This window comes from Lucilia cuprina, chromosome 3, assembly GCF_022045245.1.
Source record: "Lucilia cuprina isolate Lc7/37 chromosome 3, ASM2204524v1, whole genome shotgun sequence".
NCBI lineage: Eukaryota > Metazoa > Arthropoda > Insecta > Diptera > Calliphoridae > Lucilia > Lucilia cuprina.
In genome coordinates this window covers 3,946,617-3,969,430 of record NC_060951.1, presented here as the reverse complement: position 1 = coordinate 3,969,430, position 22,814 = coordinate 3,946,617, and the positions used below count along the sequence as shown (strand labels likewise).

The 22,814-nt window shown below is 29.1% G+C and overlaps 2 protein-coding genes across 8 annotated transcripts in view; both read left to right on the top strand.

Annotated features, from left to right (window-relative positions):
• The window catches only part of LOC111687596 (fasciculation and elongation protein zeta-2), a 42,378-nt gene extending 41,104 nt beyond the window's left edge, over positions 1–1,274 (top strand). The window contains exons 2-5 of one of the 2 annotated variants that reach the window (XM_046946814.1): positions 321–388; positions 452–703; positions 764–1,069; positions 1,145–1,274. In XM_046946814.1, coding sequence (XP_046802770.1) covers positions 321–388; positions 452–703; positions 764–1,069; positions 1,145–1,227 — 709 coding nt within the window. In that variant the 3' untranslated portion in view covers positions 1,228–1,274. Of the gene's footprint in view, positions 1–320; positions 704–763; positions 1,070–1,144 lie in introns of both variants that reach the window. The other variant, XM_046946813.1, reaches the window with a different exon arrangement.
• A 7,465-nt stretch (positions 1,275–8,739) lies between these two features.
• LOC111689590 (protein ROP) overlaps positions 8,740–22,814 on the top strand; it is a 49,350-nt gene continuing 35,275 nt past the window's right edge. For 3 of the 6 annotated variants that reach the window (XM_046947621.1, XM_046947619.1, XM_046947618.1), the window contains exon 1: positions 8,741–9,269. In XM_046947621.1, coding sequence (XP_046803577.1) covers positions 9,242–9,269 — 28 coding nt within the window. In that variant the 5' untranslated portion in view covers positions 8,741–9,241. Of the gene's footprint in view, positions 9,274–22,206; positions 22,330–22,814 lie in introns of those variants that run through there. The other 3 variants (XM_046947620.1, XM_046947622.1, XM_046947624.1) reach the window with 3 other exon arrangements.

Below are 22,814 nucleotides of genomic sequence, written 5' to 3'. Positions count from 1 at the left end.
TCTAGTCTATAGTCTAGTCTATAGTATAGTCTATAGTCTAGTCTATAGTCTAGTCTATAGCCTAGTCTATAGTCTAGTCTATAGCCTAGTCTATAGTCTAGTCTAAAGTCTAGTCTATAGTTTAGCCTAAGTCTAGTTTATAGTGTAGTATATAGTCTAATCTTTAGTCTAGTTTATAGTATAGTCTCTAGTCAAGTCTATAGTGTAGTCAAAAGTCCAAGGCTCACTCTCTCTTTAAATATTGTTTTACTGGAACAAAACACTTTTCATTAAAATCTCATTAATTTCTCTCTTATTACTCTCTCTTTCTTCTCCCCTAGAATGTGGTGGACTATAACTGGAAACTTTGGAAATATACTACCAATCGATTGGTCAAAATCTTATACACGTAAAATGCATATGCCTACTTTAAATTTGGGACAAAATCCACCTAAACAATCTGATTCTCTAGATGCGCAAACACCCGGTGATGATCTCAATAGTGAAGATGAAGCCATAGCCAATGATTTAGATATGCATGCTCTCATTCTAAATGGTCTGAATAGTGAAACCGAAGAACCTATTAAAAGTGTCGAAGAAGTCATAAAGGAAATTGAATATATCATAGATGAGGCAGAGAGTCCAACAGAGGATGCAACCACTTGTGAATCGGAAGTAATAGAGAAAGCTAAAGAAGTGTTGGGTGCTCCGCTATATGCGGAAAGTAAGTTGATGGGTTTTTTTTGGAATTTCATTTCTTAATGTTTTTTGTTTATTTTCAAAGAATTGCAATATTTATCTATAACCCAATTAAATGAGCTGTACATGGAAATGGAGGTGTTGATCCAGGAGCTGAGTGAAACTTTGATTAATGAATTGGCTTTAAGAGATGAATTGGAATTTGAAAAAGAATTGAAAAATTCTTTTATTTCCATACTGCTGGCAGTACAAAATAAAAGACGACAATATCATGTCGAAAAGAAACGTGGCAAATTTCAAGGTCCCGATCCTAAATATTTAACTACCGTCATACCCTATACCTTGGAGAATGGTACACCTAATAATCAAAATTTACAAGTTTTAATTAAAAGTAAGTTTTTGTGTGTTTATTTAATAAATAAATATTTTTTTTAACAAATTTGTTTTTTATCTCTTTTTTTCATAGTTTTAAAAGCCATCAATGAGGATAGTCCTACCGTGCCCACTTTATTAACGGACTACATTTTAAAGGTATTATGTCCCACATAAATTTGTTTATTTTTATTATTTTCTAAGTTATTTTGTCTTATTACAAACAAAAAAAAATATTCTTTTTAAGAACAAACAAAAAAAATATATATTTTAGTTTTAAGTGTAATTTTTTTTTAATCTAATTCTAAAAAAAAAGAAGAAAAAAATTTATATTAAAAAAAAAAAAAATTTTAGTTGCTAATTTAATTACCACAAGAAAAAGAAAAATTTAATTAATTATTAATGAAAAAGTTTATGATATATTTATAATATAATAATAAATTTAAAACCTAATCAACATTTATGTATTTTTTCAAACAAAATTATTTAAATTAACTATAAAAAAAAGCAGTTAATGCTAATAGAAAGACAGTTATTGTTAAGCATTAGATCCACCAAAGAGTCTCCTGAAAATTGTCTTCTAATAGCTTAGTTTTTGAAAGAAAACTCTTAAGAAGTTGCTCTTCTAAAGGCAAAATGTCTAAAGAAGAGTATTTTCTAATAGTAAACCATCTAAAGAAGACTCTTTTCTATTAACAAAGTGTCTAAAGAAGACTCTTTTCCAATAGCTAAGTATCTTAAAAAAGACTCTTTTTCTAAAAGCGAAGTAATTTAAAAAGGTCATTAACTAATCACGAAGTCTCTAAGGTTGTCTTTGCTAAAGTGTCTAAAGAAGACTCTTTTCTAAAAGCAAAGTGACTTAAGAAGACACTTTACTAATCACAAAGACTCTAAGGATGTCTTTACTAAAGTGTCTAAAGAAGACTCTTTTCTAATAGCAAAGTGTTTTCAGAAGACTCTTTTCTAATAACCAAATGACTTAAGAAAACACTTTACTAATCTTGAAAACTCTAAAGAAGTTGATTTACTAATTGCAAAAAGTCTAAAGAAATCCATTTGCAAATAGTAAAGTTTCTTAAGAAATGTTTAAGGAAGACTCTTTTCCAATAGCAAAGTGTCTTAAGAAGTCTATTTTCTATTAATAAAGTGTCTTAAAAAGTCTCTTTTCTACTAGTAAAGTGTCTAAAAAGAACTCTTTACTAATCGCAAAGAGACAAAAAAATCAATTTGCAAATAGTAAAGTTTCTTAAGAAATGTTTAAAGAAGACTCTTTTCTTATAGCAAATTATCTAGAGAAATGTTTAAAGAAGACTCTCTTCTAATAGCAAAATGTCTTAAGAAGTCTCTTTTCTATTAGTAAAGTGTCTAAAGAGGAACCTTTACTAATCACAAAGACTCTAAAGAAATCAATTTCAAATAGTAAAGTTTCTTAAGAAATGCTTAAAGAAAACTCTTTTCTATTAGCAAAGTGTCTTAAAAAGTAACTTCCAAAAAAGGGTAGTTCTTAAAAAAGACGCTCTACTAATCGCAAAGAATCGAATGAATACTGTTTTCTATTAGAAAAGATTCTTAAGAAATACCTAAAGAAGACTTTCTTCTAATAGCAAAGTGTCTTAAGAAGTCTCTTTTTTAAAGGGAAAGTGTCTAAAGAAGACGTTCTGCTATTAGTAAAGAATCGAAAGAAGACTGTTTTCTATCAGTAAAGTTTCTTAAAAAATGCTTAAAAAAGACTATTTTCTAATAGAAAAGTGTATTAAGAAGTTTCTTTTTTAAAATAAAAGTGTCTACAAAAGACGCTCTCCTAATAGAAAAGAATCGAAAGAAGACTGTTTTCTATCAGTAAAGTTTCTTAAAAAATGCTTAAAGAAGACTCTTTTCTAATAGAAAAGTGTATTAAGAAGTTTCTTTATTAAAAGAAAAGTGTCTACACAAGACGCTCTCCTAATAGAAAAGAATCGAAAGAAGACTGTTTTCTATCAGTAAAGTTTCTTAAAAAATGCTTAAAAAAGACTATTTTCTAATAGAAAAATGTATTAAGAAGTTTCTTTTTTAAAATAAAAGTGTCTACAAAAGACGCTCTACTAATAGAAAAGAATCGAAAGAAGACTATTTTCTATCAGTAAAGTTTCTTAAATAATGTTTAAAGAAGACTTTTTTTGTAATAGCAAAGTGTGTTTAAAAGTCTCTTCTTTGAAAGGAAAGAGTCTAAAGAAGACGATTTACTAATAGCAAAGAATCTAAAGAAGGCAGTTTTCTATCAGTAAAGTTTCTTTAGAAATGCTTAAAGGAGACTCTTTTTGTAATAGCAAAGTGTCTTAAGAAGTCTCTTCTTTGAAAGGAAAGTGTCTAAAGAAGACGATTTACTAATAGAAAAGACTCTAAAGAACGCTGTTTTCTATCAGTAAAATTTCTTAAGAAATGCTTAAAGAAGACTCTTTTCTTATAGCAAAGTGTCTTAAGAAGTGTCCTTTTTGAAAGGAAAGTATCTAAAGAAGACGCTTTACTAATAGAAAAGAAAATAAAGAACTCTGTTTTCTATCAGTAAAGTTTCTTAAAAAATGCTTAAAGAAGACTCTTTTCTAATAGAAAAGTTTCTTTTTTAAAAGAAAAGTGTCTACAAAAGACGCTCTACTAATAGAAAAGAATCGAAAGAAGACTGTTTTCTATCAGTAAAGTTTCTTAAGAAATTTTTAAAGAAACCCCTTTTCTAATAGCAAAGTGTCTTAAGGAGTCGCTTTTTTAAAAGGAAAGTGTCTAAACAAGACGCTCTACTAATAGCAAAGAATCTAAAGCAGACTGTTTTCTATCAGTAGAGTTTCTTAAGAAATGCTTAAAGAATACTCTCTTCTAATAACAAAGTACATTAAGAAGTCTCTTTTTTAAAAGAAAGTGTCTAAATAAGACTCTCTTCTAATAGCAAAGAATCGAAAGAATGCTGCTTTCTATCAGTAAAGTTTCTTAAAAAATGTTTAAAGAAGACTCTTTTCTAATAGCAAAGTGTCTTAAGGAATCGCCTTTTTAAAAGAAAACTGTCTAAAGAAGACGCTCTACTAATAGCAAAGAATCACAAAAAGAATGTTTTCCGTTAGTAAAGTTTATTTAGAAATGCTTAAAAAAGACTCTTTTCTTATAGCAAAGTGTCTTAAGAAGTCTGTTCTTTAAAAGGAAAGTGTCCAAAGAAAGTCTCTACTAATAGCAAAGAATCGCAAGAAGACTATTTTCTATCAGTAAAGCTTCTTAAGAAATCTTTTAAGAAGACTCTTTTCTAATAGCAAATTGTCTAGAGAACTGTTTAAAGAAAACTCTCTTCTTATAGGAAAGTGTCTTAAGAAGTCTTTTTTCTAGTAATAAAATGTCTAAAGAAGACAGTTTTCTAATAGCAAAATGCCTTGGAAAGTCTCTTTTTCAAATAGTAAAAAGTCTAAAGAAGACTATCGACTATTCGCGAAGAATCTAAAAAAAAACACTTTTCTAATTGTAAAGTGTCTTAAGAAGTCTTTCTTTTAATAATAAAGTCTATAAAGAAGATCATCTTCTAATCGCAAAGAGTCTAAAGAAGATGCTTTTCTAATGATAAAGATTCTTAGGAAGTCTTTGCTAATAGTAAAATTTATCTAGAGAAATGTTTAAAGAAGCCTGGAGTCTTCTTTAAACATGTCTTTAGAAGTCATTATTTTGATAATAAATTGACTTAAGAAGACTCTTTTCTATTTTTTCTATAGCAAAATGTGTCTTAAGAAGTCTTCTTTTATTACAGCATTAACTGTGTAATTTTTTTTTTTTTTACTACAAATACAAAACCCTAGAACCTTTAGAACAAATATTGCTTAACTCCTAATTAAAATAGAAAGTAACAAAGATAATTTTTAATAACTATATAAAACCTTAAAACAAATGCTAAACAAAAAGGAAAAAATAGAAAAAGTTTATACAAGAAATGAAATTAAAGAAATTTTTCTTTAAGAAAAGAAGACATAACTGGGAGCTCAGAATTGTAAAATATACAAAGCTTAAAACAAATGCTAAATAAAAAGTGAATAGAAGAAGTTTTCTACAACAAATGAAAAGATTAAAAGAACAACAAGAAGAGAACCCTGTCAAACACCATTTGCTTTAAGAAAAGAAGACATAACTGGGAGCTCAGAATTGTAAAATATATAACAACAGCAAAACAAATGCTAAACAAAATGTGAATAGAAAAAAGTTTCTTCGAGAGATGGAAAGGTTACAATAACAACAAGAAAAAAGTCATAACTGGGAGCTCAGAATTTGAAAATATCCATTAACAACAAAAAAGAACCCTTTTCAAGCTACACTTTCCTTTAAGAGAAATGACATAACTGGGAGTTTAGAATTTTAAAATATTTTTATCCTTAAGAAGGCAACATTTAACTGGAATTGCAGAATGTTTAGAATTTCTTAATTGGGGGTTTTTAGAAAGCATTTCAGCAATTATCTAAGTGGGAATTCAGAATTCATTTAAAAAGTTACCTTAAGGGACTTGACTTCTTAATTGGTAGGAGAGCTCAGAATTTCTTTAAGATTTCTTTTAAAAAAAGAATATAAATATGGGAATTGGTTAGATTCTTTATTTTTATAAATTCTGAGCTCCCAGTTTCATTAGAAAGAAGATTCTAATAGAATTCATTTCATGTTTTATTAGATTTCCTTAAAGCAAACTGGGAGTTTAGAACTAAAATAAGAAAATTTATGTTTGAACTGGGAATTATAGAGGGTTTACTAGAAGAAAACTGGGAGTTCAGAGAGTACACTACTAGAACATAGAAAGTGTTTACAAAATAATCCCAGTTTGTTTTGGAAAAACTTTCAGAAGTTAAAAAAAAAATATGAAAATAGAGAAATTTTAACAAGAAACTGGGTGCTCAGCAGGTTGAGATAATGGGAGCTAATAACTAAAAGTAACAAAGATTTAAATTTTTAAATAGTTGTTTTGCGGACTAAAGGAAATGGTGTTTTTTTAGGGTTAAAGAATGGATTTTTTTAAATTTTGTTAATTTTTGTTTTTAAAAAATTAAAAATTTTAAAGTTTTTTTTTTAAATGAAAAAAAAATGGATTTATTTTAAACACTGCCCTGTTTTTCATACAAATAAATTGGAAGAAAACGAAATTTATTTAAAATTAAAAAAAAAAACAAAAATAGCAGAAAATATTAAAAATTAGAAAAAAATTTTATTTAAAAAAAGATAATTTAATGAAATGGAAAGAAAAGATTTTAAAAAGGAAAAAACATGATTAAAAATTACAACAATTTTTAAGAAATAAAAAACAGAAAATTACAAAAAACTAAGTTTTAAATTAAAAAAATATATAAAAACAAAATTCTTTAATAATTTAATAAAAATGCAAAAAATAAAAAAGAAAAAGAAATTTAATTTAAAAAAAAATAAAAATATATTTTGTAATACTCTATTATTAATTTTAAAAATTTAAATTGCTTAATTAAAAAAACGCTTATTTAATAAATAAAACTGTTTTTGCATTTTAAATTGTTTAAGCTTTTTGGAAAATAAATAAAAAATATTTATTAAAATAATTAAGTGGCATTTTAAATAATTTGTATAGAATGTGTAAAAAGTTTTAATTTTTAATTTAAAAATTTTGTTATTTTTTTTATTTTTTTTTTTTTTTAATTTAAGTTAAAAAAAAACTAAAAATTAAAAAAAAATATTTTAAAAAAGCTTTATTTATTATATATGTTTGCTATTAAAAATAGTCTTTTTTATAAAAAAAAAATTAAATTTTAAAATTTTTCTTAAATTTTCTTTATTAAAAATAGTTAATTTAAACCTTTAATAGCCTTAAAATTCCCAAAAACAACAAGCAGACTTATAAAACAAATTCCCCACAACTTAAATATTTAAAACTAAAATTTAAAAATAAAAACAAAATAAAACCATATTTATGCCATAAAAATAAAAATTCTACAGCTTTTTCTAAAAATAAATAAAATAACACAAAAAACTGCTTGTCTACATTAAAAACAAAAAAAAACAAAAATTTAATAAAAAAATTATTAAAAAAAATAGTGTAATAAATTTATATAAAAAAACTCTATGTGTACTTTATATATGAAAAGAAATAATTAATAAAATTACAAAAAAAAAAAATAAATAAAAATAAAATGTTACCAAAAAAAACAAAATATTTAACAAAAGAAGAAAAAATATTGCATAAAAATAAACAGTCCATGTTTTATTAGTTTTAAAAATAAAACCACAAAACCAACAACAAATATCTAAATTATATAAAAAAACAAATCTTGCAAAATAAAAATATATTTATAATTTTTATTAATTAATAACAGAAATTAACAAAAAAAATAATATTAAATTATCAACAAACAAACAAAAACAAAATCTACATATAAAGAAAACCAATTTAAATGTAATGCAATTTCTCTATATACAAATACAACAAGAATAATTATTCTTAAATAAAAATGCTTAAATAAAACAAAATAACACAAAACAAAAGGGAATTTTTTATTAAAAACAAACAAACAGGTAAGAAAAAAACATAAAATTACTTTAAAATTAAACATTTTCCCAAAAAACGTCTATTATTAGCAACAATCTGGCTACTTTTGTTTAAAAAGTCTACAGCTTTTGTATATAACTAACAGCCTTAGCATTGCCAATTACCTTTTTCTTATAAACAAGTGTTAACCATTAATATAAACAAGTTTTCATAACATTAAACTTTTATTTATTTCATATAATATCAACACAAAAGTTTAGCAAAATCTTTAGCTTTTATATATACCATTTATCTCTACATTACCATTAACTAGGTTTTCATATCAATTTAGCTTTCATTTAGAAAAAAGACAACAAACAAAAGCAATGTGTGACATAACAAACAACTTTTGTATATGTCGACTGTTTAATTATAAAGTTTGTCACTTTAGCGTTTTTAAGATATATAACAACTTTTTAACTGTTGTTGTGGACTTTTGTGTCTTAACAAAGTGGAAAAGTTGACTATATCGTAAGAAAAATGTTTAACGGTCAAAAATGTCTTAAAAATACCACAAGTCTACTACTCATTTAACGAAAGGGTACAAACTTCAACATTTCATAAATCACAAAAATTCCAAGTTTTTGTCTTTTTAAAGTTAAAAAGTCTACTAATATCTTGTTAGAAAAAAATGGGAAATAAGTCAAAAAGTCTAACAAAGTCGGGAAATAGTGAAAAGTAAACTTTTTATTAAACATAACATACAAAACACAACTTTTTGTTTTCAAAATCCTAATTCTAATTGGATTAAGAATTAAACAAATGGCAACCTTAAACAAAAAACTAACAACGAATATAAAAAACAAAATAAAAACAAAAACTACAATGTATGCAGTCAAAAGCTAACTAAACTTAACCGCCTATAAAATGTAAAAGCTAACGCCGTTACAAATAAATCAATTTCAAAAATCTAAAAAAATGTCTTTATATTAAGTGTAATACAGTTTAATATACTTAACTGATACTTAAAATTAATGATAATTTATAATTTAAAAGGAAAATACAGCATTAAATGCAATCTAAACTTTTGAAAACTTAGCAAATGGCGTACAGCTGTTTATCAAACCAGCGCCGTTAAGTTTAAAAGCAAACGCCGTTGTTAATTGTAAAACGGCGCTGGTCTTTGCTAAATCATTGAAGAAAATTTTCATACAGAAATAACAGCAGAAAGAGTGTGTGAGAGTGAAAAAAAGAAGAAAAAAAAATTTATCCAGCACAAATTGTGCAAAAAAAGTATTCTACGGTTCGCCTTTAAGCCCCCAATATCAGTTATGTGGGGAATTTTGGAGACAATACAACAACGCATAGAGAAAGAAAAAAACTAGAAGAAAAAAAGAAAAGATTGCAATTTAAAGTACCTACACAGTGTAGTAGTTAGAGGCGCCTGGAAAACACACACACACAACCCAAAACCGAGGCAACGCAAGACGACGGGGTTCATAATTTTTTGTGTGACGGAACAATTTTTGTATTAGTTTCGTGCTGCAAGTTTTACACGGTGTACAAAAAAGTTAATAATATTATTGAAGAAAAATAAGAAAATTTAATTAAAAAAAGTGCTTTTTAAATTAATTAACAAAAAATATAATAGTTAAATTGATAAAAAAATTTATAATAATATAAAAAAATTAAACGTGAAATCAAACAGCGAAAATGGCATTGAAAGTGTTGGTTGGACAAAGTAAGTGTTTAATCAGTTGAGTAGTCAGTAGTTGTAGTAGTAGTTTTATCTAGAAAATTAACATTTTCTTAAGGTTAATTAATACTATTTTACGTTAAATTAACAAATTTTCCAAAAAGTTTTCCTTAAATGATGAAATTTCTTAGCTCTTGCAATATTTTATTGATTTTTCCCTATAGTTAGGGCGAAAAAAAAACAGCTAAAATACCAACACCTATCACTTGTTTTTCGCCAAAAAGGGATTTGGTGTAGTTTAGGAAACTGTTACAATTGTTTTCCATGGTTTTTAGTACCTTAACATCATCATGGTGGCTTCTTAGCAGCAGCCTATTTTATACGCCCCCAGTTTGACCTTTTTTGTTTTTTTGCTTGTTTTGCCGTAGTTGTTGTTTTAAGAGAATTTGTTTTAGCAATGGATACTGATAATCACTATTTTATGGAATTCGCTTATGGCCACCCAATTAACACCCCACCAAACCCTTGTCTTTAAATATGCGCAAAAGCGTAAATTGTCATAATTTTTTTCCATCTAACATATTTATCTAGTTATTGATTGTTGTTGTTCATAAAAAAGTCTTATTGTAATTGTTTTAAATCTAGGATTCTATTAATATATTTTTTTTTTTGCAAAACATCAGAACTTTGTTAGATTATGTGTCATAAAATGATTGTGTCATGGTTGGGAGTTTTTTTCTCAGATTGTAGTAAAAAATCTTAAAAATTAACAATTGTTTTTATTGTTTTTTCTTTTTCTCCTGTTTGTTGTGTTGTGTTGTTAAGAGTGTAAAGTTGCCATATCAATACTTTTTCCCCAAATTCCTTAAAATTTTAAAGAAAATCTCTTTAAATCACCAAAAAATTTGGAAAAATTTCAAAATTTTATTGAAAATTGGCAAAATGTCAAATTTGTTGTCTTACAACTACATTTACGAATAATGCTTAATACATTTTACTTAAGAAATATTGATTTTTTTGTGGTGAAATTCATTATAAGCTTTAATCAATTTAGCAGCAACCTATTTTCTTTATTGCTTAGCTTTATGTTGTTGTTGTGAGTGTCATAAGGTCCCTGACTGCATGTAGGACATTTGTTGGGGATGGCACGGTCTATACGTGACTAGTTGGCATTGAGCCGGATCTAAGTTGTGCTAGATCTACTCTTGTTTAACGCCGCAGGTTTTCTTTAGTGTCTGCTTTGGGCGGTGGTTGACATCCAAGTACGACATTCTTGCGGTATCCTGTGACCGCGGAAATTTTGACGACTCTATGAATATTGTTCAAAGCAGCCAAATACGAGGACTTATACAGTAGATACTGCACATATCATGTGCAGTATCTACTGTATATTCAACTTTTTTTATTAATCTAACAAGAATTGTTGAATTCAGCTATAATAGCTATAGCTTAATAAGAGTTTTTCTTAATTCAGCTTAAAATATGTCAGCTGAATATAAGTAAACTGCAATTCAGCAGCAATATAAGATGCTGAATAATGTTTTTAAGTAATTCTATATTTGTAGCTAAAAACTAGTATAAGCAATTCAGCAAAGAATAACTGCAGCTGAATTAGAGTTAAATGCAACTCAGCTGAATTAGAATTTAAAGCAATTCAGCTGCAATATATGTTACTTAATTAAGTTATGAAATCTTTCTGCTGCTAACTATGCATCTGAATTGTATTTTAAATCAATTCAGCAAACATTAACTAAAGCTGAATTATAGTTAAACGCAATTCAGCTGTTCTAGATCCTGCTTAACTAAGTTATTAAATCTTTCAGATGCTAATTATGCGGCTGAATTGTATTTTAAAGCTATTCAGCAAATATTAACTAAAGCTGAATTATAGTTAAAAGCAATTCAGCTGCACTAGATGCTGCTTAACTAAGTTATTAAATCTTTCAGCTGCTAATTATGAATCTGAATTGTATTTTGAAGCTATTCAGCAAACATTAACTAAAGCTGAATTAATGTTTAAAGATATTCAGCTGCACTACATGCTGCTTAAATAAAATCATTTACAAAATATGCTTTTAAACAACTTACAAGATAATTAGTTGCTAAATTATAGTTAGAAAAATTCAGAAATATATAATTATGGCTGAATTATATTTAAAAGCAATTTAGCTATAATTGAAGTTGTTTAAAAAGCTAAGATATTATGTTTTAGTTGCTAAATTATAGTTTAAAGCTTAGTAACAAATTAAGTTGCTGAATAGTGTTATTAAGCAATTCCGCTGGAAATTAGTAGCTGAATATAAGAGAACTATAACCAATAGCTGAATTATAGTTAAATGAAATTCACTTTTAACTTTTGTTGCTGAATAGTGTTGATAAGCAATTCAGCTGCAAATTATTAGCTGAATAAGAGTTTAAGCTAGTTAGAGAACTATAACCAACATATGAATTATAGTTAAAAGAAATTCATTTCCAACTTATGTTGCTAAATAATATTCTTAAACAATTAAGCAGAATATGTTTAAAATAAAAGTAGCTGAATTATAGTTTATAGCAATTCAGCTGTATTTTTAGATAACAAATAATGTTATGGAGTATTTTAGCTCAAAACTAGAAACTTAATAACAGCTTAAAGCTATTAAGCAATCATGAACTTAAAATGAATTGCAAATTACAACAATTTAACTTTTTAAATAAAGTTTTCGAACAATTCAGCTGCATAGAGTCGCTTAAAAAACCTTTTAGCTCATCAGACACTGCCAAGTATAGCGCATATATCCCTTGGATTATCCATATGGATATTGCTAGGCTTTCAAATAAATTTCAACCGTTTTGTTACATTCTACTCAAGATTTATCTCATTAGTTCGTTAAAATTTTGTGCTATTTAAATTTCCTACATGTGCTACGTTAACAGGAACTTCTGTAGCTTTAAACTCTTCTTTTCTGCTACTTAAATGTTGTTCGTTTATAGAACATGCTCCTAGTGGAGTTTCCTCAACATCTACTATCTCCCTCGTCATTTCCACAGTTTCAGGCATTTATCTTTGCGGTCGTAAGTTAAAACCGTTATCTCCGCTCGTTGTCACGACTATGATCCCATTGGTCACTATGCAAGCAGTGACGTCTATGCTAGGGTTGACAAAAGGCCCTTATGAGACCTTCCGCCAGAGCCAGATCGGTGTAAGTCGGGTAAATATCATCTAATCCTGCAGCACCAACCGAAAGGTGATGAGCTTTGAACGTATTTAAAGACTTGCCAGGTTTTACTTGGACGAAGGCGGTTGCTGCATTAGCCTGGAAGCCATTTTTACAGAATTTCAATTCTGCATACTAAAATTTTAGAACACAAAAACCGTCAGTGCGGGGTTCTGTCAGTTCCTATCCATTTTTATAGGAATTCCATGATTAAGACCATACTGGACTTTGTCTTAATGATTTCCGGCGAAGGTTTTTTCCCTTTGGGGATGGTCCAAAATGCCGTAGAGACAATTGAACAAAGAATACTGCCGCCGCTCATGTATTCAGACGCAGACCAGGAAGCAGCCCACTATAGCTCAGACGCTTTGGATTTTGATTGGGAAATCTACGAAGGCAATACTCCTCTAATTGCTCCTCTCTTGAGAACACCCAATGTGGACGAGTGCATATTTAGATGACGGCACTCAATCGCCATGTACCTTTTTATAGTCCGCCCTCAAATTATGCCGTTCATGGTCGGGGACTGCTTAATTAACGCAGCTGATATATCTGATACGCTATATATCTATAGGCCGCTACCCGCTGACCCCGGTAGTAGCCTGAGCTCGGCCCTATCTATCTATCTATCTATCTATCTATCTATCTATCTATCTATCTATCTATCTATCTATCTATCTATCTATCTATCTATCTATCTATCTATCTATCTATCTATCTATATCTATCTATCTATCTATCTATCTATCTATCTATCTATCTATCTATCTATCTATCTATCTATCTATCTATCTATCTATCTATCTACCTATCTATTTGTCTATCACTGTCACTTTGTCTGCCAGTTGAAGTTTTGTTAAATAACTTTTTAGAAATTTCCAATTGTTGTCCTTGAAAATATTTCTCTCAATAAGAAACATAGGCTTTATAATGAGTTGAGTAGTCTTCTGGTCGTCTGGCTGCAGTTGGATTATTCCGTAGTACAAATGGGTTGTTATTCAACATGCCCTATACAAGCTATTCACATACTCAGTCTAACATTTTGTTTAGTAGAGCAAAAGAAATTGCAAATTGTTTCAAATATACAATATGACCTAATATTCTTCGTTATATGTTACAGTTTAGGCTAACACTAGTTTTTCCTTTTACCAATTTTTCCATTATCTTCTTTTTGTCCATTCTTCCTTTATGTTCATTAACAAAAATCTATTCGTAACTGCTTTTCTACGAATGTATAAAATAAAATGTATTCCAAAAAAAAAAAAAAAAAAAACACACACAACTTGGTTGTACCCCTTTTATAATTCCATTTCATATTTTCAATTTTAAATCAATGAACTCAGACATGTGGTACGAGAGAGAACTTGCATAATGTGAATGCACTTTGCTGGAAGAAATAAAACATGTGTCTGTAATTTGTGCAGTTTATCTAGTATTCTTGTCGAGAACAAGAACATCAATATATGCGGATGACTAAAAAATGTTTTAGTATCTACTTGGTTGTAAAGGAATAGAATACATCTCAAGCATCTCAACAAATGCAAGAAATTCATTTTGTCGCAGAATTTCGTAGAATTTTTCCGTTTTCATATAAGTCGCAAGGAAATTTACCAAAAAAATTCATCAATATATGAAAGAACAACACTTTTTCAAATGTTTTTATCAGTTTTAAAACAATTCAGAGGGAATCTATAGTCTTCAGCCACCAGAAATACTTGGTTTTCCAAATAGTGCAAAATAGGTGATGTAATTGATATAAGCAAGAAAATTCATCATAATTTGTGGAAAGATGTTCTACTCTTCTTTGGCATTAGATGGAAGAATACGTTATCAACTATCCTTAACCATTTTTAGGCAGATTAAAAGGAATTTTCTTAATCCCAAGCGACCAGAATCATTTGATGTTTTAAATAGTGAAGATTAGTTAAAGCAATGGATATAGAATTCGTCAATTTGAAAAAAAAACATTTATATTCTCCATTGGCCTTAGATAAGAATAGCACCTTATCAAGTGTCCATAACCATTCTTGGAAAATTATTAATTCCGAGCGACCAGAATCATTTGATGTTTCAAATAGTGAAGAATAGTTAAAGCAATGGATATAGAATTCGTCAATTTGTGAAGAATGTTTGTATTCTCCATTAACATTTAGATAGAATGGTACGTTATCAACTGTCCTTAACCATTAGTAAGCAGTTTGGACATTAAAATGTATATTCCCGAGCGACTAGAACCATTTGATGTTCCAAGTAGAATAGTTAAAGTAATCGATATAGAATTCAATTCGTTATTGATAGGAAAGTTATCCTTTCACCTTTAAGATCTACTGATTAACAAATGTCCGTATACGGTGGAGAAATTTATCCTTCTTTTCGTTTCTCTTCCGTTCTTGTACAATTTAGGGGAATATCCTTCCCTAACAGCGATCAAAAATGCTTGGTTTTCCAATAGAGATTAGAGTAGAAAAATTTAGTCGAAAATTTTCTTTCCATTTGTATTAGATAGATCAATACGTTAACATCTTATCTCTTCTATTCTTGTACAATTTACAGCAATATCCTTTCTTAGTAGCTACCACAAATGCTTAGTTTTCCAAATAGTTTACTATATATGAGGTAGTGAATAAAGGAGAGAAACTCTGCCGGTTTTGGGGTTAAATTTTTCTTTTTCTCAATAGTATTAGAAAGACCAATAAGTTGTCAACTAAAAATTTATATTATGTTATAGTTCGGAGTAAGATCCATTCTTATCAGCAACCAGAAAGCTTTGGTTTTGCATATAATACGAAATAGTTGAAGCAAATGGTAGCAAGTGAGTCATTGCGCGATAAAAGATGTCAAATTTGTCTTATTTTCATTTTAAACTTTGTATTAATTTCGGTACAAATTTTATTTTTCTCTTAGTATTGAATATACCTGCACATCATCAACTAGAAATTTCCTTTTATATAGTGTTCAGAGAGAAATCCTTATTTATGAGCCCAGAGAAACATTTAGTTTTCTAAATAATATAAAGTAGTCGAAGCAAGTGACATCAAGAGAGTCATTGCGCGATAAAAGGTTTTAAATTTGTCTTTTTTCCATTTGTATTAGCTCGATAAGTACGTTATCAACTATTTTCTTCCGCTCTGATACAATTCTGCGAGAAATCATGCAAAAATGCTTGGTTTTCCAAAGAGTTTGGAAAACATACCTTTAGATTTCTAAATAATGGAGAATAGGTGATGCAAAAGAGAAATTTCGTCGGAATTGTTGTGAAATTTTGTCTTTATTTCATTTATATTAGTTAGCCCAATTTTTCTCATTTATTCTTATACAATTTTGAGGGATCCTGCGACCACAAACCCTTGATTTTCCAAATTGCATAGAAGTAGTTAATGTAATGGATACATGAGAAAAATTTTGAAGTTATTGATGGTGATTTTCTCGTTTTTCAACATGTTATTAACTTGTTTCTTCCTGATACAATTCTGAGAGAATCGACCTTACTAGCAACTTGAAATGCTTCGTTTTACAAATAGTATGGAACTGAAGCACTTGTCGCACTCCAAACAGTGAAGAATATTTGATGAAATTGTGTATAAAAGAGAATTGGTGTAAAATTTTGTCTTCTTTCCATTTGTATTATATAGACCAAGACGTTATTAAGTGAGGGATCCGGCGACCAGAAACTCTTAGTTTTCCAAATTGTATAGAAGTAGTAAATGTAACGGATACATGAGAATAATTTCGAAATTATTGATGCCGATTTTCTCATTTTTCAACACCTTATTAACTTGTTTCATCCGTTTCAATACAATTGAGTGGGAAATCATCCCTACTAGCGAATAGAAATGCTTGGTTTTCCAAATGGTTTAGAATAGAAACAGTTAAAATTTCAAATAATAAAGAATAGTTGATGCAAATGCATACAAAAGAGAAATTTCGTGGGAATTGGTACACAAATTTTGTCTTCTTTTCATTATGTATTAGAGAGACCAAAATGTTACCAACTATTCTCTTTCGTTCTTATACAATTTTCAGGGATTCCGTGACCAGAATCTTAATGTTTTCCAAATGGTATAGAAGTAGTTAATGTAATGGATATAGAAGATTAATTTCGCAATTTTTGATGGCAAATTTCTCGTTTTTAACATGTTATCAACTTCCTTCTTCCTTTCTGATACAATTCTAAAAGAAATCATTCTTATTAGCAATCAAAAATGCTTGGATTTCTAAAGAGTTCCAACAGAAATAATGAAGAATAGTTGTATGCTGCAAATGCATACAAAAGACTTATTCGTCGGAATTGGTGTCAAATTTTGTCTTCTTTCCATTCGTTTTAGGTAACCAGCAGAAACTCTTAGTTTTCCAAATTGTATAGACTTAGTTAATGTAAGAAATATGTAAGAAATTACGTAGAAATTGGTAGCAGATTTGCCTTTATTTAAGTCATATTTTCCCTTCATATACTGTTCTAAGGGAAAAACATCTGCATCAGCGCCAAGAAACATCGGGTTTTCCAAATACTGCAGAATGGTTTATGCAATAGCTAAAGGAGAGAGATTATTTTCAGATAGAAATTTATGTTATCAACCCATATTAACCCGAGAGATCAAAAAACTCTTGGTTTTCTAAATATTGCAAAATAGTTGATGTCTAAACGTGCATCAAAAACTTTCCTCGTATCTTATAAACATCTGTTAGTACTGTCAATACTCCGTCGGCAAATATGACCTTTTAATTATGCACAATTCTCTCATCTTATTTTGCTTAGTTGGATGTGTTGTGGACAATCAAGGAGGAATATTTTTTCACCACTTTCATCCCTAGTTAAATTTGATTAGAGTTGAGTTTCTTTAACTTTGGATTATAACTTTTATTAAATCCTATTTGCATCTTGACACGAAGTACTTGAATCTTCACAGGAATTAATGATTTCTTCAAATTTCTTACAAATCATAGAAAATATTCCAATGACTTGTAGGTTGAGAAATTTTTCTTTAATTGATGAATGTCCTTTCAAATACATGTAAATCTATGTTGTTTTTACATAGATAGAGAAGGAGGGAGAAGAAAATCTTCATCCTCTTTGTATCTGCAGAGTTTTTAAGTTTGTTTTTTCTTTATTTCATCTCTAAACAAGTTTGCTTCATTGCCTTTTCCGAGTCCTTCCTGAATTTGTTCATTACATTGAATACGATATAGGGAACAAGGATTCTCATATAAAAGGACACAAAGGTTGTCACATCAAAGTGATTTTTAACACTTCAGATGTAGCTAACTAAACCCTTCATTCAAACATATATAGATGATAAATCCAGGTTCTACAATCGCTGATTTACAACCTCTTTCGTTACCATGAAGACCATGAATTGAAACGAGAAAATTCATTTAAAAATCCTCCGAAAAACATTTCAAAAAATCTTCGTAAAGTAAAAAGCTTTATAAAACTCTAAAGAACATAATTTATAACATAAACACTACTCTGTGCTATTATTTTCCTCTCCACTACATTTATTAGAAACACATTTTTTTCTGCAATCGCCTCTGCATTTTTTTTATTTTGTTAAACATTCGAAAATTTTCTAATTTCAACTGAGAAACTTCTTCTGTTATTGGTTTGATAATGTTGGCTGCAGTTTTTAATCATTATCCGCACCAACAGACACCCCCACCCCCCCTCCACAGTATTATTATGTATTTCAATGTCGATGTTGCTGTTGTAAGTGTCGTTGACGTTAGCGTTCATGTCGTCGCAACTTCGTAGGCGTTATGAGTTTGCAACGACGACAACGACTACAAAACTCGATGCTAAATCGGTATTTTAACTAATATAAGTATGACTGTAGTGGTAATAGTAATAAAGTATTGAAAATGCGTGTGTGTTTGATAATGAACAGTGTTAGAAATTGTTTTCACTTTCGCCATTTCTTTTTGTTGCAAATTTTGTAAAGAATATATAATTATCATAATAGATAATTGGCTCGACTATACGATAGACTTTAAACTACAGTATAGACTAGACCATAGCCTAGAATATACAATAGACTATAGACTAGACTTTCAACTATGCTATAGACTAGACTATACTCTAGACAATAGGCTGTATAGTCTACAGCCTATAGACTAGACTATACACTAGACTATAGACTAGACTATAGACTAGACTATAGACTAGACTATAGACTAGACTATAGACTAGACTATAGACTAGACTATAGACTAGACTATAGTCTAGACTATAGACTAGACTATAGACTAAACTATAGACTAGACTATAGACTAGACTATAGACTAAACTATAGACTATACTATAGACTGGGCTATAACTGTGCGGTCAATAGTAAGACTAGAATACCAAGACAATAGACTAGACTATAAAATAGATAATAGAGTAGACTATAAACTATACTAGACATTGACTAGACTATAGATAAGACTACAGACGTTAGAGTAAACTATATTCCAGCCTATAGACTAGACTATAGATTAGACTATAGACTACCCTCTGGGCTAGACTATTGACCAGACTATAGACTAGACTATAAACTAGACTATACACTAGACTATAGACTAGACTATAGACTAGACTATAGACTAGACTATAGACTAGACTATAGACTAGACTATAGACTAGACTATAGACTAGACTATAGACTAGACTATAGACTAGACTATAGACTAGACTATAGACTAGACTATAGACTACCCTCTGGGCTAGACAATTGACCAGACTATAGACTATAGACTAGACTATAAACTAGACTATAGACTAGACTATAGACTACCCTCTGGACTAGACTATTGACCAGACTATAGACTAGATTGCCATTTATAATAGAGATATTTTGAGGAAAATACTAGCAATGTGGCAACACTTTAGCAAACAACAGTTATTTTTTATCCTTCTCTTTTATTAAACGCCGACATATTGAATGAGAGTTGAAGAGAGATATTGCAATTTTTTAGACTTTACATTAAACTTGACACCATGATTACTTACAGTGTATTTTCGTTTAAAATGAAAACATTAGTTTTTGGCGAGTTTTTTAAATATCCTTCGTTAATAATATTTAAATAATTCTTACCGGAAGACACAAGCTGTTAATTTTAAAGGCGTCTAAAGAAAAATCCGGTTTTTCTATAAAATAAAGGCAAAAAACACAATATGTTTCATTAAATCCGGTTTTTATAAAAGTTCAACAAAGATCTGTTTTGTTATAAAAAAAAGTCGCTAATATTTTGCAAAACTAGTTTAAATTCAACCCTTTTTTAGAAACTTTCTACCCTTTCAAACCCCTTTTAGGAAAACATATTTTTCTAAAATCCTACATATTTATTTTTAAACAAATTCTTGGTCATTCTTACCACTGTACTTATTATTAAAATTTATTTCTCCTCATTACATAAAAATCTATGTTCATCCATTTTTAAAAATACAAAAATTTTTCTAACAATCGTCAACTATTTATTATAATTTACGTTTGATTCGTTAATAGAAAAAATAAACCAGTCGGCCGGCCGACAGTCATCGTCCTTTTTAGCCAAAAACTGTGCGGTCAATAGTAAGTAGTAGTAGTTGTTTAACCAATTGTTGAGGATACAACAACGTCTATCGACTACGCAACTGCTACATAAACGTTTATTTTTTTTTTTTTGCTGCAGTCCTACGTTGTCGTAATTTTATAACGTTGACGTTTTTGTTAACTCTAATAGGGGTGAATTTTTATATTTTTCTAATTATAAAAAAAAATGGTACAAAGCTGGTCACATAATCACACCTAGTAACTGGAAAATTTATTGTTTTTCAAGATGATGTTGTTGATGATAATGATGCCCCTGCAGCAAATATTTTTCTATGGGTCTGAAGATGATGGCGTTGATGTGGTAGTGGAGTAAGAGAGTTTTTCGGGGGGAGTTGTAGTAGTTTTATTTAATTTTTATTTAAATTTTTCTTGGCTGGATAATGAGAGCTAGGGAGAGTGAGGAAATGTATATATTTGTTTCAAAAATGTTAATTAATAAACAAATTTAAAAACTTTAAATTTGTGGGGTAGTCTATAGTCTAGTATATAAACTAGTCTTTAGGCCAGTTCATAGTCCAGTCTATAGTCAATAGTGTAGCCTACAGCAAGACTATAGATTAGACTTTAGACGAAATTATAGATTAGACTAGACGCTAGACTAGTCTAGTCTAATCTATAATTTCGTCTAAAGTCTAATCTATAGTCTTGTCTAAAGTCTAGTCCATAGTCAAGTCTATAATTTAGGGTATAGTGTATTCTATAGTCTAGTCTAGAGTATAGTCTATGGAATAATTTATTGTCTAGTCTATGGTCTAGTCTAAAGTCTAGTCAATACTCTAGTCTATAGTCTAGTGTATATTCTAGTATATGCTATAGTCTAGTACCTAGTCTTATATTTAGTATAGTTTATAGTCTAATCTATAGTCTAGTCTATAGTCCAGTCTAAATTCTAGTCTATAGTCTAGTCTAGTCTACAGTCTAGTCTATAGTCTAGTCTATAGTCTAGTCTATAGTCTAGTCTATAGTCTAGTCTATAGTCTAGTCTATAGTCTAGTCTATAGTCTAGTCTATAGTCTAGTCTATAGTCTAGTCTATAGTCTAGTCTATAGTCTAGTCTATAGCCTAGTCTAGTCTATAGTCTAGTCTATAGTCTAGTCTATAGTCTAGTCTATAGTCTAGTCTATAGTCTAGTCTATAGTCTAGTCTATAGTCTAGTCTATAGTCTAGTCTATAGTCTAGTCTATGGTCTAGTCTATGGTCTAGTCTATAGTCTAGTCTATAGTCTAGTCTATAGTCTAGTCTATAGGCTAGTCGTAAGTCTAGTTTATATTATAGTCTATAGTCTAGTTTATGGTCTAGTCTTTAGTTTTGTTAATAATCTAGTGTAATCTAGACTATAGTCAGTAGTCTTTTCTAGTTTATATTCTAGTCCATGGTCTAGTCCATAGTCTGGTTTTGAGTCTAGGCCTTAGTCTAGTCATTATTCTATATAGCCTAGTTTCTAAACTATAGTCTAGTCTATAGTCTAGTCTCGAGTCTCTAGTTTGATCCTTAAACAAACTCCCTCTACTTATATTACCTAACATTATCCCCTCTTTTTCCATTTACTACTTCAATTGCTCCCATGTGGCAACCCTTTAACATTTTTCTACCAATCATTTTCGCTCTCTCACTAATTTACTCCACCATTTGCCCAATCAATTTTTATTTTTGTTAGAAAAAACTTTATATTTTTAATGCTGCCATTGTTTATACTTTATTTTAAATACAGGATTTGTGTAGTTACTACAAAACTCCCTAAATTAACCCACAGACTGCCTCTTCTTCCTTACTTCCTTCCCCGAAATACGATGCAGCTTTCGTTTGATAAACAACTCGCGCGTCTTTATTGTCATTAGCGTTGTTGTTGTTGTTTTTGTATGCTGGGACTTTGAGATGTTTTGAACTCTTACTACCTACAAGTTTGTGTTTTCGTTTTGTAAATTAGTGCATTATTGTTGACATCACTGTTAGCCAGACGACAGCCGGCCATTTTTGCATTGCTTTGACTTTAAGCAGTGATGTCAAATATGCATTTTATTTAGGGAGGCTGCAGTAATGCAAACTAAGTAGATATTTTTTTGTGGGTGGGGGGGAGTTTTGTCAAGGAATGATGGGTTAGTAGTCTTAAGTACGTTAGCGTTATAAAGGTAACGGTTACTGTGGACAGAGCGGTTTGTTTTAGACGGTTACAGAGTTTTTTTGGTTTTGTTCGAAGAAAATTATTGGGAGGAATGATGTTGTATATAAGATGATTTTACAACGAATGGCGGAACATTTATTTGTAAGAAATTGTATAGAAATAGAGTTCCAAGTGGCAAGCAGTGGCAGTGTGTTCAAAAATTATTTTGTGTAACTATAGTTAGTTTTTTCTTCTTCTACTTATAATTAATATATTTTGATTAATTATATTAAAAGGTGTTAAGTGTTAAAAAAGAATTTAAAGCAAAAAATCTAATAATATTTAATAAATTAAAGACAACAATTGTATGTATTTATAAAAAAATACTTAAAAAAGTTAAAAACTTTAAAATACAGCTGCAGATATATTTTATTTAAACATCAAGGGATTTAACAAATTCCCTTAACCCCCCGAATATGGGTCGTCACTTAGTGACTTACTTTTTCAATAAAAAAGTAAAAACAAAATATAAAAAATACTCCAATTAACCCTTTAGTACCATCTTCTTTTCACTTTATCTCTACAATTCAATGTTTTTTTTATTTATAATTTTTTTCCTTTTATTTCATTTTACTTTGACACTTTGTTTTTTTATGGTTTTTTATTATTTTTGTTGTTGTTGTTTATTCTCATTAAAGTGTTTATTTTTGTTTTGTATTTTTTT